This window comes from Podarcis vaucheri (assembly GCF_965113315.1).
Source record: "Podarcis vaucheri genome assembly, chromosome: 13".
Taxonomy (NCBI): domain Eukaryota; kingdom Metazoa; phylum Chordata; class Lepidosauria; order Squamata; family Lacertidae; genus Podarcis; species Podarcis vaucheri.
In genome coordinates, this window is record NC_138751.1 from 56,707,593 (window position 1) to 56,722,133 (window position 14,541).

General features: G+C 42.0%; 1 protein-coding gene and 1 long non-coding RNA gene across 6 annotated transcripts in view; one reads left to right on the forward strand and one right to left on the reverse strand.

Annotated features, from left to right (window-relative positions):
• LOC309517077 (uncharacterized protein C7orf57) overlaps positions 1-14,541 on the reverse strand; it is a 19,089-nt gene continuing 4,548 nt past the window's right edge. For 4 of the 5 annotated variants that reach the window (XM_082196126.1, XM_082196125.1, XM_082196124.1 and 1 more), the window contains 5 exons: positions 8,547-8,594; positions 7,137-7,237; positions 5,563-5,678; positions 4,711-4,861; positions 1-798 (listed from right to left, as the gene is read on the reverse strand). In XM_082196126.1, coding sequence (XP_082052252.1) covers positions 756-798; positions 4,711-4,861; positions 5,563-5,678; positions 7,137-7,237; positions 8,547-8,594 — 459 coding nt within the window. In that variant the 3' untranslated portion in view covers positions 1-755. The remainder of the gene's footprint in view (positions 799-4,710; positions 4,862-5,562; positions 5,679-7,136; positions 7,238-8,546; positions 8,595-14,541) is intronic. The other variant, XM_082196123.1, reaches the window with a different exon arrangement.
• On the forward strand, positions 8,601-14,525 carry LOC309517095. The gene is made up of 3 exons (XR_014213145.1): positions 8,601-10,278; positions 10,632-10,884; positions 11,165-14,525. It is a non-coding gene; the product is annotated as an uncharacterized lncRNA (long non-coding RNA).

Here is a 14,541-nt window from a genome sequence, read left to right on the forward strand (position 1 = left end):
TTGTTATCACTCTCTTGTGATGTTTATTCAAACAGAATTCCAAGTATATATGCAAGTTTATATGAAGTGAGGTATACATCAGAACAAAATGAGAATGGTGTTGAAAACGATCATTTCAATCCAACCTCCTGAATAATAACCTCAATGCCAATATACATACAAGTTCAAAATATATAAAACATCACAACAATCTGGCTTTCTACTTACCCCATTCAACGCTTGGAAGCAGAAAAATAAAGACTCAGCTTTGCAAAGTTTATGTGGCTCAAACTGGTCTCAAGGGTTTTGTTCCACTAGAGACTCTCTCCAGTAGTGCAACCCCATAGCAAAGCATCCATTAACCAGGACTGCAGGGATGCTACTGTTCACCAACTCTCAAGCAGCCACGTAGCTTTAGAACATGAGGTTACAAGGCAAACCTTGGCAGAAGTGGGTGAAAAGTAGAAGCAGAAAGCAGGTTCAGGTACAGGCGGAGGCATTAACAGCAGAAGCAAGCATCCAGGCTTTAAAAGCTTACGGGGATAGATTACTGGACCAAACTCACATCAGTTGCAAACTTACTGAAACAAACAGAAAAACCAACAGGAATGAATGTGGTCCACTGTTTAAATATCCTGGTTAAAAAGACACATAATCTAACACATCAACATATAATTATTGAAGCCTGCTTCCTAAGCTCTATTATAGTCTTCTGCACTCAGTGCTGTTTTGAAATAGTGAGAATTTTGACAATTCTATGAAGTATCTGCTTTTACTCATTGTCTGTTTGTGTTGATTCTGGCTGGGATGTCTCTGAATCTGAAAAACAAGAGGTGACAGAAAAATGAGCATTTTTTTCTCACTCAAAGACATTAAATATAAATTTCTTTCTTGTACAAAAAAGCTTCTCTGAGGTCAATGAAGGATGGCCCTGCTTGTGTAATATTGAAATGAACTAACAGCAATGAAATTGGGTTGCTCCTTGTACATTTGGACTGCTCTTCCTCTTTCTAATTTCCTTTTCAGTGTGAACAGCATTGCTTTAATAGTACATTCTAGGGGTCTTAGGAGGAGGGGACGACAGAGGACAAGATGGTTGGACAGTGTTCTCGAAGCCACTAACATGAGTTTGACCAAACTGCAGGAGGCAGTTGAAGACAGGAGTGCCTGGTGTGCTCTGGTCCATGGGGTCACAAACAGTCGGACACGACTAAACAACAACAACAAGGGGTCTTAGATGACCATAAGCCTAAAATGTGATGCAGCAACAAGAAAAGCCAATGCTTTTCCAGGCTGCATCAACAGAAGTATAGTGTCCAGATCAAGGGAAGTTAATAGTCCGGCTCTATTTTGCCTTGGTCAGACCACACCAGGAATACGGTGTCCAGTTCTGGGTGCTACAAGTTAAGAAGGATATTGACAAGCTGGAAGGTGTGCAGAGGAGGGCAACCAATATGATCCAGGGTCTAGAAGCCAAACCTGCTGAGGAATAGTTGAGCAAGTTGGATATGTTTAGCCTGGGAAAGAGGAGACTGAGAGAAGATATGACAGCCAGCTTCAAATATGTAAATGACTGTCATATGAAATATGGGATGCTCTTGCATGGAAACCTGGAAGGCCCTGAGAGCATCCTAGAGCCTGCATGCTGAGGAGGACTTGTCTGTTAAGCAATCTGGAGAGTTTAAAAGTAATCTGCTTTGCTTGAGGGGAGGGAGGTAGAAGCGTAGAATTGTAGAGTTGGAAGGGACCCCAAGGGTCACAAAATAACAACATATCATGCCCATCTGACTGGGTTGCCACTCCAACAAAATCTAAAGAACACAATAAAACATCAACCATTAGAAAGGCCTGCTCGGCACACCAGCTCTGGAAAGTAAGGCTGGGGGGGGGGGGCAGCCGGCCCATTTTTGCATATATGCACCACCCCAGAACATACCCCCCCTCACAAGATGCAACCATACCGTATATGATATTTTTGTATGTTTTTCTTGTTGGTGCTTTTAGTGTTAAACCACTTCAAGAGGTTACATAGGAAGCAATTCATAAATGCAACCAAATCAATAAAAGAAATGAAATGAAATGCAAGTGCTGTTGGTTGCAGCTTCAGATACTAGAATTGCATTTCTTCCCCTGAAGGTTCAGGTGTGCACCTTGGGTGTGTTTCTGGGCTCTCTGCTAACACAGGGAATTAGATGTGGTATCCAGAAGAGCCTTTAACCAGCTTGTTGTTACCCTTTCTGGATAACCTGTTTTAGATGTGGCTACCCAGCTATTTGTGGGGGCCAAGCAATCAGTTATGTGACATCAATATTGTGCTAGCTACAGTGGCTGCCAGTTTGTTCCCAGTCCAAATCAAAGTGCTGGTGATTGCCAAGGAAGCTCTAAAATAGTGGTGGCAAACCTGCAGCCTGTATCTGAATGTAATAATGCATGATTAAAAATGCTTTAAAATAGTGCAGAGTTGGCGGGAAAGTCTTTTGGAAGGCAGTATTGAGAAGTCCAGTGCTCACCACACCAACTTTTGCCCCTGGAAGGATGCAGGTAATATGGAGCAATATGGCGACCCTGTTGAGATGCCTACAGTAAAATGTATTAGTTTGGCGGTCATAAGAAACAGGGTCTTCTCTGCCCTGGCCCCTTACCTATGGAATTCAATCCTTGGGGAGATGCCCTCCCCAATTTCACTTAAACTAGCTTCAAAGTCACATCTGTTTAGAAAGGCATTTGGAGTTTAAATTGGAATGCTAGATAATTGGGGCTCTTTAAGCAGGGCTTGTTTTAGTCAGTTTTATGGTTAGATGGAAATAGGGTGCTCTGTTTATTGTTCTATTAATGGTTTTGATGAATTGCATGTGAGGTCCTTTCTAAATGGTAGTACTGAAGTTCTTTAAAATAACAAAAATACACTTTTTTATATCCTCAGTATTCTATTACATTGATGACTTCCACATTACAACACCCCCCCCCAAATCTATGGAAATACTGTCCTAGAATAGTAAATTCCATGTTTAACCAGCACACATGAACCAATGGAGATGGCGCTGATGTGGGATCCATTAGCCTGCCAAGCACAGGGCATCCCATGTGTGCAGGTAGATTAATGAATACCTTTAAACTAAATTCCTAGGCCGGGTGTATGATTCTAGTCATGCCATGTAATGCTGTGCACCTTTACTTGGAAGAAAACCCTGCTGTCAGTGGATCCTACTTCTAGGTAAGTGGACTAGAGCGTCACAGTGCAATCCCATCCAGGCCTGCTCAGAAATATAAAGAAACACTGGCTGAATGGGATTGCAGCACACTTTTTAAAATGATGGGTTTTATGTAATAATTGAGGCATATAACAGAGTTGTTATTCTGACACACAAGAGTTCATTGTCCTAATTTGGATTATTGTCCTTTTCTAAAAGTATTCTGCTTTGCTTTAGTAGACCTCAGCTGCATGAACAAGTTTAATAAACTTCTTAGAACAACTCTCCCCCTGTCTCAGCCATCCTGGCTAATCAGTTTTCTTTCCTTTTCTTACCTTCTCCAACACAGCACATACATGGTCCCTTTAGAAATCACTGTGGATATCTTAACTTTGCTTGATCCATTCTCTAAAGACACTACAACACAAATATAACCTTCCTACCTGTGAGCTTCTGAAATGTGGAATTAAGTTCTAAGAAACAGTTTGGATGTGATAAATTCTATATAGATGGAAACACTTGAACTACATACGCCTTCCAACCCTACTATTGTGTATGTGCTTTACATCATGAACTTTAGATTCTTCTTGAGTTTGCAGCCTTCTGCATAATGGCCTCATCCAGTGAGGCACAAGTGGAAAATAAGCAAGTGCTGTAGGACTTTAATTTTGTTTCTCCAAACAGCAGCATCCCACAATGCATTGCACGCAGCTACTCAGGGGGTTAGACCAGAATCAGGCATGGCCAAACCTGGCCCTCCAGCTGTCTCAGGACTACAATTCCCATCATCCCTGACCACAGGTCCTGTTAGCTAGGGATGATGGGAGTTGTAGTCCCAAAACAGCTGGAGGGCCAAGTTTGGCCATGCCTGGACTAGATGATCCCCGGGGTCCCTTCCAACTCTACAATTCTATGGTTCTAGTGTTTTTAAAATCAGCCAGTGATGCAGTGCAGAAAAAAATGAAGTAAGCATCACTGCATATGCCAATCTCCCTCTCATGATTGGGGACCTTGTGTAGAATGTATCATTGTATTTTATTATGAATTTCCAAAGCAAAACTTTCAACCAATTTAAAATAAATGCAGTGTTACTGCCCTCTATTTGGATATGCCCAAGAATAAAAATTGAGAGGAAATATTTTCTTCTAGGTCTACTAATACCCAATTGCAAAGACTTGAGGGAAGTGTGAGGTGTTGAGGAGTGACAAGAGAGGCTGCTGCAGAATTTATGAGAGCGCCCACCCCTGGGACACCAAAGGAGATCTCTGCCTGTCGATAACAGTGAATGGGTGGGAAAGAGAAACAAACCACTGCTCTATACAAAGCAAAAGGTTTTCCCCCCAATTAATTAATTAAGCTAGAAGTAAAAATTCATATTAAAAACATTTGTAATAAGCTTTACGTTTAAAAAGGTTACTTTCCTTCAGTGTTAAATTCTATTGACAATTAAAGAAAAAGACTATATATGTTTGGAAATGAGTAATTCTTAGATCTGTTAAGGCAGAAATGGGCTGGTAGGATAGCGTTTTGGGTGGCATACATTCTGAGGTTGAAGAATGGCTTCTTAGGCTGGGCCCCCATTTCAAGTCCAGATTGAGATCTAGGTTTTCTTTTGTATGACAATGTGTGTTTCCTAGCTTTCTGCCTCTTTTCTATTTTCTTCTGGTACTCACTTGGAGGAAGAAGAGAATCTGTAAGAAACAACAGAAAAGGAATTCTTTATTTAATATGCATTCATGTCATAAAATAAGCCTCGGTTGCTTTAATAGTCTTACAAGGTATTTGTTAGGGGGCAAATGAGCTAAAAAGGTGTCCAAAAGCTTTTGAATACAATAGGATATTTGCACAGGCTTCATTCTGTAAATGCTATTATCTTATTAGAAGGCAAGTCTTTTCAAAAGGAGCATTGAAAAATAAATATTATATTTGGGTGCCATTTATCCCATGCTACCTTGCATCTTTAAGTGGAATTATGATTTGGCATAAGCAATGATGTCCGATGTCAGACTAAAGTCCAATACATGCTGCCCTGGAAGCAATTTCCATTGGAGTTTACAGAAGTTACATATAAAACTGTATAAAGGTTTAGTGTATAACATACAGCACTCAAGTAGTTTATTTTCTATATGCTCTACAAATACTGCAGAATGAATGCAGATTAAGTTAGTTCTACTCTATCTGAACAGAAACAAAATCCCAAAAACTTGTCCCGAATAAACAATATACCGGGTTTGTAGGCAATACAAAGAATAAGCTATGAATTGAAGCCCAATTTCCATATATCTACTGGAATGTTTTATGGGATTAATACACATATTTGCATAGGTCTACGTTACAAAGAAAGACATAGGTCAGTAAATACTGCTTATTTTTTTAAAGTCTAAAATGTTACCATTAGGCTGCGAGTTCTTTTTCTCCCAGTCATCACGCTGTTGAAGCCACTCATCTCCATAACCACTGCTGATCAGTTTGCTGAAGTTTACAGGTTCGTTTTTTTTGTGAGCAGGCCTATACGAGAACACCAAACAAGAAGCAAGCCTTTTATCAAAACTGGTACCCATCTTTTCTTTTTCTTTACTATGATAACAATTTTTTAAAATAGGGAAATAAAAGTCGTTGACATTTTTAGAAGAGTGCCAGGAGTCCAAATGGTCAATGGTTATACCTGGCGCCATGGTTTTTCAACAGTTACTTACAGTGATGTACTGTTAGTGTTGACAACAAACACTATGTACTGGGGAACCTGATGGTCATCAGAGCATCCCAATGCAAACATACAGAGAAGCAGAGAGCCAAAGAATTACATTAGGTGGATCCAAATGTTTGAGCATGTCTGGTGAGGTTTTTAAACACCAGATCTCTGTGCTATATTAAAAAGTGTTTTTGAAGCTTCCTTTGGTATTAGAAGCATTCTGGCTTTGTGGCAAAAAGGCCTCTAGTAGAAGTATTTGCATGGTTCTTTGAATGCCAGCTGGTAAAACAGATCCACGTGCAAATCTTCACATAGGGACAACATACGTTGATGCACACCTTCTCAACATCCAGCAGTGAAGAAAAAGTTGTTTCAAGTAACACCAGTCAAAACAGGAACTACTGGTAAATATGAATGACTAAGACAAGTAACTTATGTGATCGAAAGACGTCAAGCCTACAGCAATCCCAAATGATATCAGGGGCATGCATTGCTGAGAGGGCGCAAGATGGCACAACCAGGCACCCCCACGACAGGCTCCCTCCCTCACCAAGCTGTGCCCTGGCTGGGCCTTCAGGGCTGCAGCAGCAGCAGCACCTCCTTCTCCTCATGGCCGGCTGAGAGGGAGGGGGATGGCGGCAGCAGCAGCGCCACCCACCAAGGAGAGGCGAGAGCCTCTGGCAGCCGTTGCTGGTCTGCCCTCACTGTGAGCTGGCTTTGAGCCTTTCTCCATCCATCCCCTTGCCTCACTCGCTGCCGGCTCAGACCACTGTGGCTTGGTAAGCGGTGAGGGCTTGGGCTCGCGCAGCCGCACTCTGCCCCTGCCCCAGCACACACACACACATCCTGGGTGCAGAGAACCTGTGCTACGCCCTTGAATATGTTCCCAAAATAAAGCAAGGTGTACTCTGGTCTCCATTTTCACCTGTTCCAGATTACCAGTCATGTAACATGACATCCAGCGAGGCTTCTCATCTGGTACACTGACAAATAACTGAAACAGTGTACATATGATAATATAGGGTAGTTTTTAATAAACTACACTTTTTTAAAAAGTGTGCATACTGCCTCCCAAATATATCTTATTGTGATTATATGCTTATTGTTAAGTTCAGCATATAGCCATCACTATGATGCAATACACTAATTCATACTCAAACTGAACTGGAGCAAAGGGTAACAATTTTATGCACAGCTTTACACTGGCAAGTTGAGTACTTGCACATCCATCTGTAAGGTCTGGATTTAAAACACAGCAATTATATTTAGCTAACATTGGAGGGAAGTAGAGTCGGTTTCCTCCATGAAATTCTTTAGTTGCAATAGGTTGTGGTGTTCTGTGTGGGTATCTTGGCGTTATAGCAGGAAGCTTTATCTGTGTAAAAAAGATAATGCTAATTCAGTAATGGACATACATAGACCTATGATTAAAACAGGTTGAAATAACAGCTAAAAAGAAAGAATATTCCCTGCAATATATTCTGTAGCAATCTGTACATGGCTCCTGTATTAGGCTCCTGTTTTTGTGATGTTGTCGCTCAAAGTAATCTGATATGACTAGGCTGAGAAATAAAAAAGTTTGATATGTGATGACTAGAACTTTTGAGTTGGGCTGACCAAGACTGGACCCGTTCCCCATATGCTATCAACCCAATTCAAATCAGTTGTAGCACAACATGTAGATTGACCCTTAGCATTACTTCCAAAGGGTGGCTAAGGTTGCTTAGTTTCTGTTAGGGCTTTATGCAAGGTTAAGTGCACCTTTAACGTGCAGGTTTTAAATATGTACACTGAAGTGAGACGGTGCTGGAAGGAGCATGTGTGCAAGTTCACATTTGCAATGTTGTGTCTGCGCTACCTGTGTTTATTCAAGTTCTGATTACCAGTGGTATGTGCCATTTGAATGCTAAAATTGTAAGCTTTATCTTAAAATATGAGGGCCAAACTGTCCATGCTGTTATATGCCTCTTTAAATTTTGTGTGCAGATTTGGAAGGAAATCCCCCACTGGTGACAATTTAGGATTTCCTCCTCACCCTACAAAGCAAATACCAGAGGAGGGGTTTTCCTCAGGAGGAAGGCAGAGAGTTAAAATTGCTTTATAAACTTGCTGGGATTCCAGTTACGATTACCATCCTGCATGTTAAATACAAGAACACATTTAAAATCTTGTCAAGTTTAGTCTCAGGTTTTAAGAAAAAGCTCACATTTTCAAGCAGGTGCATACTTCAGAATGACAAAACTTGAGTATACACAGGGTGATGCATACAGAAACTTCAGAATTTATTAACCAAGGTAAGAGATCATGAGTGGAATATGAGCTTCCACGTGCCCATCCCAGCCCCTCCACCACAGTGAACTCCTTAGTCAGGCTGATTGGAATACTAAAAGAGCACTGATTGGAACAGTACTAAAAAGCTTTTCATGCTAACCAGTTTTATTCTTTACCAGAATCTGAAACTTTGAAGCTGGCTAGAAAACTATTAAAAATACAAATGCATCCAGGAATCAACACTGACTTTTAAAAGGAGGGGAGACCACAACAGTAACTTGGAGAAAGATTTTGCAATGATGTGCTGATGGAATCGCCAAATACCTGTTTCTTGGCTTAGTCTTTAAAATGGTCAGTTTGAGATTTTCCCTCTGTCTTTTATCAAATCCAATTCTAGTTTCAGAAAAACTCACCTCTTCTTTTGTGCTGCCTGGAGAGCCCTCAACTTGTACTCCATTTTCCTGTTGGGATTTAAAAAAACAAACAAAACATAATTTAAGTAATAGATCTTAAAGATAACAGAAAAGAGATCAGGAAAGTGTGTTTAATGTTTTACAAAAATGATCAGCTTGGTCACATAAAGTGTATACTACCTGACTTGCCTCCGTACAAACTTCATTTCAGAAAGAATAGAACCTTTCTGCTGGGGTGGGGGGCAAGGTAAAATTTAAATCATGAAAATGATGTACACAATATTATGTCTCCTCTCTGAGCCACAGCTCCAGCAAGATTCTGATACTGCTTTTAATTTTTTTAAAATGGTAACCCTCAACAGATCCCTTTGTTCCTGATTATCCCATTTCACATCTAGTTCCATACTCTTTAGAAACAGAGTATGGAAGCTTTAATAATAATATAAAAAGATAACCAGTGTTCCTGAAAACACTCCCAAATAAACATTAATGTTCAGAAAAAAGAACATATATTCTGGAAGCTGAAAAGAATGGATCTATAATCACTTGAATAACCTGATCTAGAATGCACAAGAGGCTTCCATGTTTTTAATGAGACCTGAGAAGAACCCTCTGGGATTAAAATGTTTTTGTACTGTGATATGTCCTTAAGGATTTATTTCTTTAACTGGAACCAACACACTTTTCCCTGATAGAATAAACTAAGGAGGCTGAACTTTAAACAGTACTCCTGGCTAGTATTTCCTATATCCTGACAAAACAATTAAAACCCATAACTTTAAATAAGCAGGTATCTGAAAATAGTTTATGACTGCAATCCAGTAATGTACTTATCTGAGAGGCCCATTAGACCCAATGGGACTTGCTTCTGAGAAGATATATAAAATGAAAGTTTCAGAAAGCTAATGAAATTTAAATCCAAGATTTCAGCAGTTATTTCTCATGATTTAGCCATAAGGGTTGGCCATCAGGCAATTAAATTAAGTTTATATGTGATTCCTGTTGAAGGACAAAAGCCACACTATCCATTCAAAGTTAATTTCACCCAATTCAGTGGGAGAGGTTTTAATCAAAACAACTTTGCAACTGAAATCAACTACTATGCTTCATTTTGGCTGAATAGTGCCCAATATTACTTCAGAGGGATCCTTAAAAGAGCTGGGAGACAAATGCACCAAAGTAAGATACGATGACCTGGTTTGCATGCGGGGCTATGCCAAACTATGGTTCGATGTTACTAAGCAAGGATGCTGGTGCAGAGAGCAAAAATCTCACCTGCTTCACTTCTTCCCCAGTCCTGCTGTTGCCACGAATGTCCTCAAGGGGCACAAGAAGCTATCCCTGAACAGAGAAATCTCTTTCCCATTTAGTCAAGGTCTTAGTTTGACAAAATTTGTATAAATTAAGCAGGGAAATTAAAAAACCAACCAACCTGATAATAATTTTATTCGTTTGTCAGCTTAATTACAATGATACAAAAAGCATCTTAAGTCATAACCAGGATCACAGAATGAGTTGGAACGCCACCTCCCCCCCCCCCCAGGGTCATCTAGTTCAAATCCCTGCAATGCAGGAACCTCAACCAAGTTACATAAGAAATTTACACCCTTCAAAGGGATTATTTCACACTATATTCTTCACTAGTGGGAAGTGCCTGGCACTTCCCAGGAATCTGAAGAAACCCCCAAAATATTGCGATTTTTCAAAGGATAGTGTAATTAGTGAGTTTTAGGCAGGGACGCGGACTTATAAAAAATATTGGGGGGGGGCCCGGGAAAGCTCATGAATAATAAATAAGCTCATGAATATGCAAATAAAGTGGCGCCGCCTCCTCGTGAGCGAATAGGGGAGAGCGTGCTGCTCCTATTAATCAGCTCCGTAGGAAATTGGGTGGAGCTTTTGCTCGGGAGGGAGGGCAGGAGGCATGCAGCCCGACCCTGTGCATTTTGGGCTGGGGGAGGGGCAGCGATGGCGCTCTGCTGGAGGGGCGCCGGAGATTATTGGGGGGGCGGAGCCCCCCCAAACGAATTTTTGAGGGGGCTCGGGCCCCCTCAAGCCCCATGGAGTCGGCGCCTATGGTTTTAGGGCTGTGCACAACTATCCACTTACCCACCCGGGCTTCACCCTTCCCTGGGGAATGCTTGACCCAGCCCCAAATCAATTTGAGTGTGGCAAAGGGAGCTAATGTTTACTTAGCGTTAATTTGGCCTGTCATCTTGATTCAACGTGTCATCTGGCATCTAAACATAGACCACCTCCTCCACCTTGGGAACGATCGTGCTGACGCTATCTCTTCAAAGGCATCTAAGCTTGGCACTGGTTGGCAACGTAAGAGTAAGTAAGAAGAGTTTGGATTTGATATCCCGCCTTTCACTCCCTTTAAGGAGTCTCAAAGCGGCTAACATTCTCCTTTCCCTTCCTCCCCCACCACAAACACTCTGTGAGGTGAGTGGGGCTAGGAGACTTCTGAGAAGTGTGACTAGCCCAAGGTCACCCAGCAGCTGCAGGTGGAGGAGCGGAGATGCAAACCCGGTTCCCCAGATTACAAGACTACTCTTAACCACTACACCACACTGGCTCCCATCAGATCACATCAGATTTGGCACAAATCACATCAGATTTGGCAAAGTTCCACCAAACAGGGTGATAGTATCTTTAGAGGTGTACAATTCTGCGTAATTTGGACCCGTCATGCTATATTGGGCAAAGCCATATATCAATCCGTAATCTTGAGTCAACATGGTGCCCAGTGTCCAACTGTAGGATTAGACCACCACCTCTACCTTGGGAACTCTCTTGCTGGGTTTGGTGATGTTATCTCAAGAGGCATCTAAATTGGTGCAAGTTGGAACTGTCATTCCAAATTGGGCAAAGTCCTATAAAATGGGGTGACAATATCTTCAGAGGTATAAAAATCTGTGTACTTTGAACCCATCCTACCAAATTGAGCAGTTACACCAAAGTCACATTTCGGTCTGCCACCTTGATTCAAAATGGCGCCTAGTGTCCAAAGACAGATGTATATTGCCACCTCCATATGAGGAACCCTGATGCAGTTTGGGGACAATATCTCAAGAGGCATCCAAACTGGTGCAGGTAGGAACTATCCTGCCAAATGGGACAACAGTATCTTCAGAACCATCCAAATTGGTGTAGTCTGGACCCATTGCACCAAAAACCAGGCAAACTCACACCAAAGTCACATTTTGATCTGCCATCTTGATTCAAAATGGTGCCTTGGCATCCAAACATTGGTGAAAACTGCCATCTCCCCCTCAGGAACCCTTGTACAGAGTTTGGCAACAATACAGTATCTTGAGAGGTAGTCAGACCCATAGAGAACAGAGACATACAGAAAAACGACTATCCAAAATATATGGTAGATTTTAGCACCCAAATACCATACTTTTTCCAAAAAAATGTTGATTTCTATAAACTGTAGGCACACTCCAGCTGTTTCTAAAAGTGACAAAAAGTACAAGTGTCTGCACCCCAGCCCCCAAATCTGCTGCAGTTCATGGAAGACATTATATATGAGGATTGTGATGTTAAGTCCTACAACACATTCTGGGGCTGGAAGGTAAAGGAAGGGTCTGCAACTAGTCTAGTTTTAAGGATTCTGGAGTCTATACAGAGCCAACATCAATTTAGCTGCTGATCGTTTCTTTCCAGTTCCAGGACACAGCTTGGTTCTGAATGAAACAGCATCATATGGCGACATTTCATGTTCTGTGCAAATAAACTTGTGTAATTCAATAGAAAAAAAATGATTATTTTCATTTATTACCCACCTTTCATCCTAAGGCCCCATGGCAGTGATTATTATGTGACCTTAGGGTGAAAGTTGGGTAATAACTGGTTTCCCACAGGCATCTGGCTGACCACTACGACAGCAGGAGGCTGGAGTGGGCGGGCCATCGGCCTTGTCCAGCAGAGCTCTTCTTACGGAGAGGTATATTTTTAGGACCCACCTGATTTTTGTGATTGTAAGTTGCTTTGGGGCCTGAGTCAATCAGAGCTATAAACACTGTGAACACCATGGGCTCAGAAACAAACTGGCCACTAGTGCAGCTGTTTTAAAACAGGGGTTATGTGAGATCGAAACAGAAGGCCAGCCAGTAATCTGGCCGCTGCACTTTGGACTAATTGAAGCTCCTGCTGTGTCTTCAAGGGCAGCCCCACACAGAACAGAGTGCAACAATATGATCTGGAAGTTATCACAGCATGGAGTACAGTGACCAAATTGTTTTGTTTAAAAGGTGTTGTAGCTTGTGAACCAGCCACAGTTGGGGGGAAAGGCACTCCTGGTCACCAAGGCCACCTGAGCCTCCAGGGTCAGCGCTGAATTCAAAAAACACTCCCAGGCTGTGGAGCTGCTCTCACCAGAACAAGCCATCTCCTCACCTCCTGGACACCAGAACTTGGGACACATAACACCTCTGTCTTTTCAGGATTCAGCTTCAGTTTAATGGCCCCCATCCAAACCACTGCCTCCAAGCACCTGTCTAACACCTCAACTGCCTCTCCTGATTCAGATGAAACAGAGAGGTAGAACTGGGTGCGATCTGCATACTGATGACATTCCACTCCAAATCTCCTGATCACAGAACCAGAGACCTCATATAGATGTTAAATAGCATGGGAAACAAGATGCGACTCTATGGGACACTACAGGGCACCAAATGCTAGCCTCCCATAACTACTTCTTAGCAATGTCCCAGGAAGTAGGAGTGGACCCTGAAGCACAAGGTCCCCAGCCCCAAACTCCCTGTGACAATATGTTCCTCTAGAAGGATATTGTGGTTAACAGGATTGAAAGCCACCAAGAGATCAAGCAGAACAAGCAAACTCAAGCTCCCATCTCTTTCCCAACAAATGTCATCAACCCAAGTGGCCAGTGTGGTTTCAGTGCCACGGGCAGGCCTGAAACCAGAGTGGAATGGATCCAAGTAATCAGTTTCCTCCAAGCATGCCTGCAGCTGGACCAACTTATGGAGCACCTTGCCCCCAAAGGGGAATGATCATTTTTAAACACTTCCACAAATTCTATGAAATGAGCCAGTCTGGCTGCTCCTGCCTATCAATGTTTTTAGCCAATGAGTGAAGACGGATTTGTGACTGATAAGTGAGCTGTTTGGACACCAGGTAACAGGAAACGCTGGGTCCTAAAGAGCTGCTCTTCCACCCTGCCCTTTAGTGCACTTTTCCCGCTTCTGTCTTATTTTTTAGTTCCTGGAATCTCTGTAGTTTGTCCTCTTGCTTTCTCTAGCAGCCAGGGTGCATTTTGTTTGTGGTGGCTTCATCTGAGATCAGGTAGTTTCTAGAGGTTATTTTCTGCAAATACTGTTAAACAATGTTTGAGTGGATGTTAACTTCAAAAGGAAAATTTGAAACATTTTCAAAGAGGCATGTCACCTGCTGTACAGCAGTTAAAGATCAAGCACTCATTAAGAATTCACTGTATAGTTAACTTAGAGTATAATGTAATCTACTCAGAAGTAAGTTTCTTTTTATTTAATGGCGCTTGCTCCCAGGTAAGTGGATGCAGGATGGCAGCCTAGGCTTTGGTTTAGGGTTGGCACTGGGGGGGAAACAGGCATTTCTGCATCGTTGCAGACAGAAAATCAATAAGTGAAACCTTTTTGGTGGGGAAATAAAGTCATGGGAAAAGCTTCACCATGACTGTACTCTCTAATGTTGTGTTATGCCGCACTCTCCATGGCAGCTGTGTTGTTATGCCATGTCATTTCCCCATGGTGGCCATTTTTTGATTGGCACCCACAGCAATACCTGATATAGATCTGCCCTGAAATCTATGGATGCAGGGCAGTATACAAATAATAATAATAATAAGAATATATTTTCAACTGCAAATTTGACAAAGACCCACATTATGGGGCAGAGAAATACAAAACACCAGATGTGCTAGTTCATTGGGATTCGCGTGAGGTGCTGCTGTCCTGACCCACTCACCAACCAAGAGAGGTTCACATAC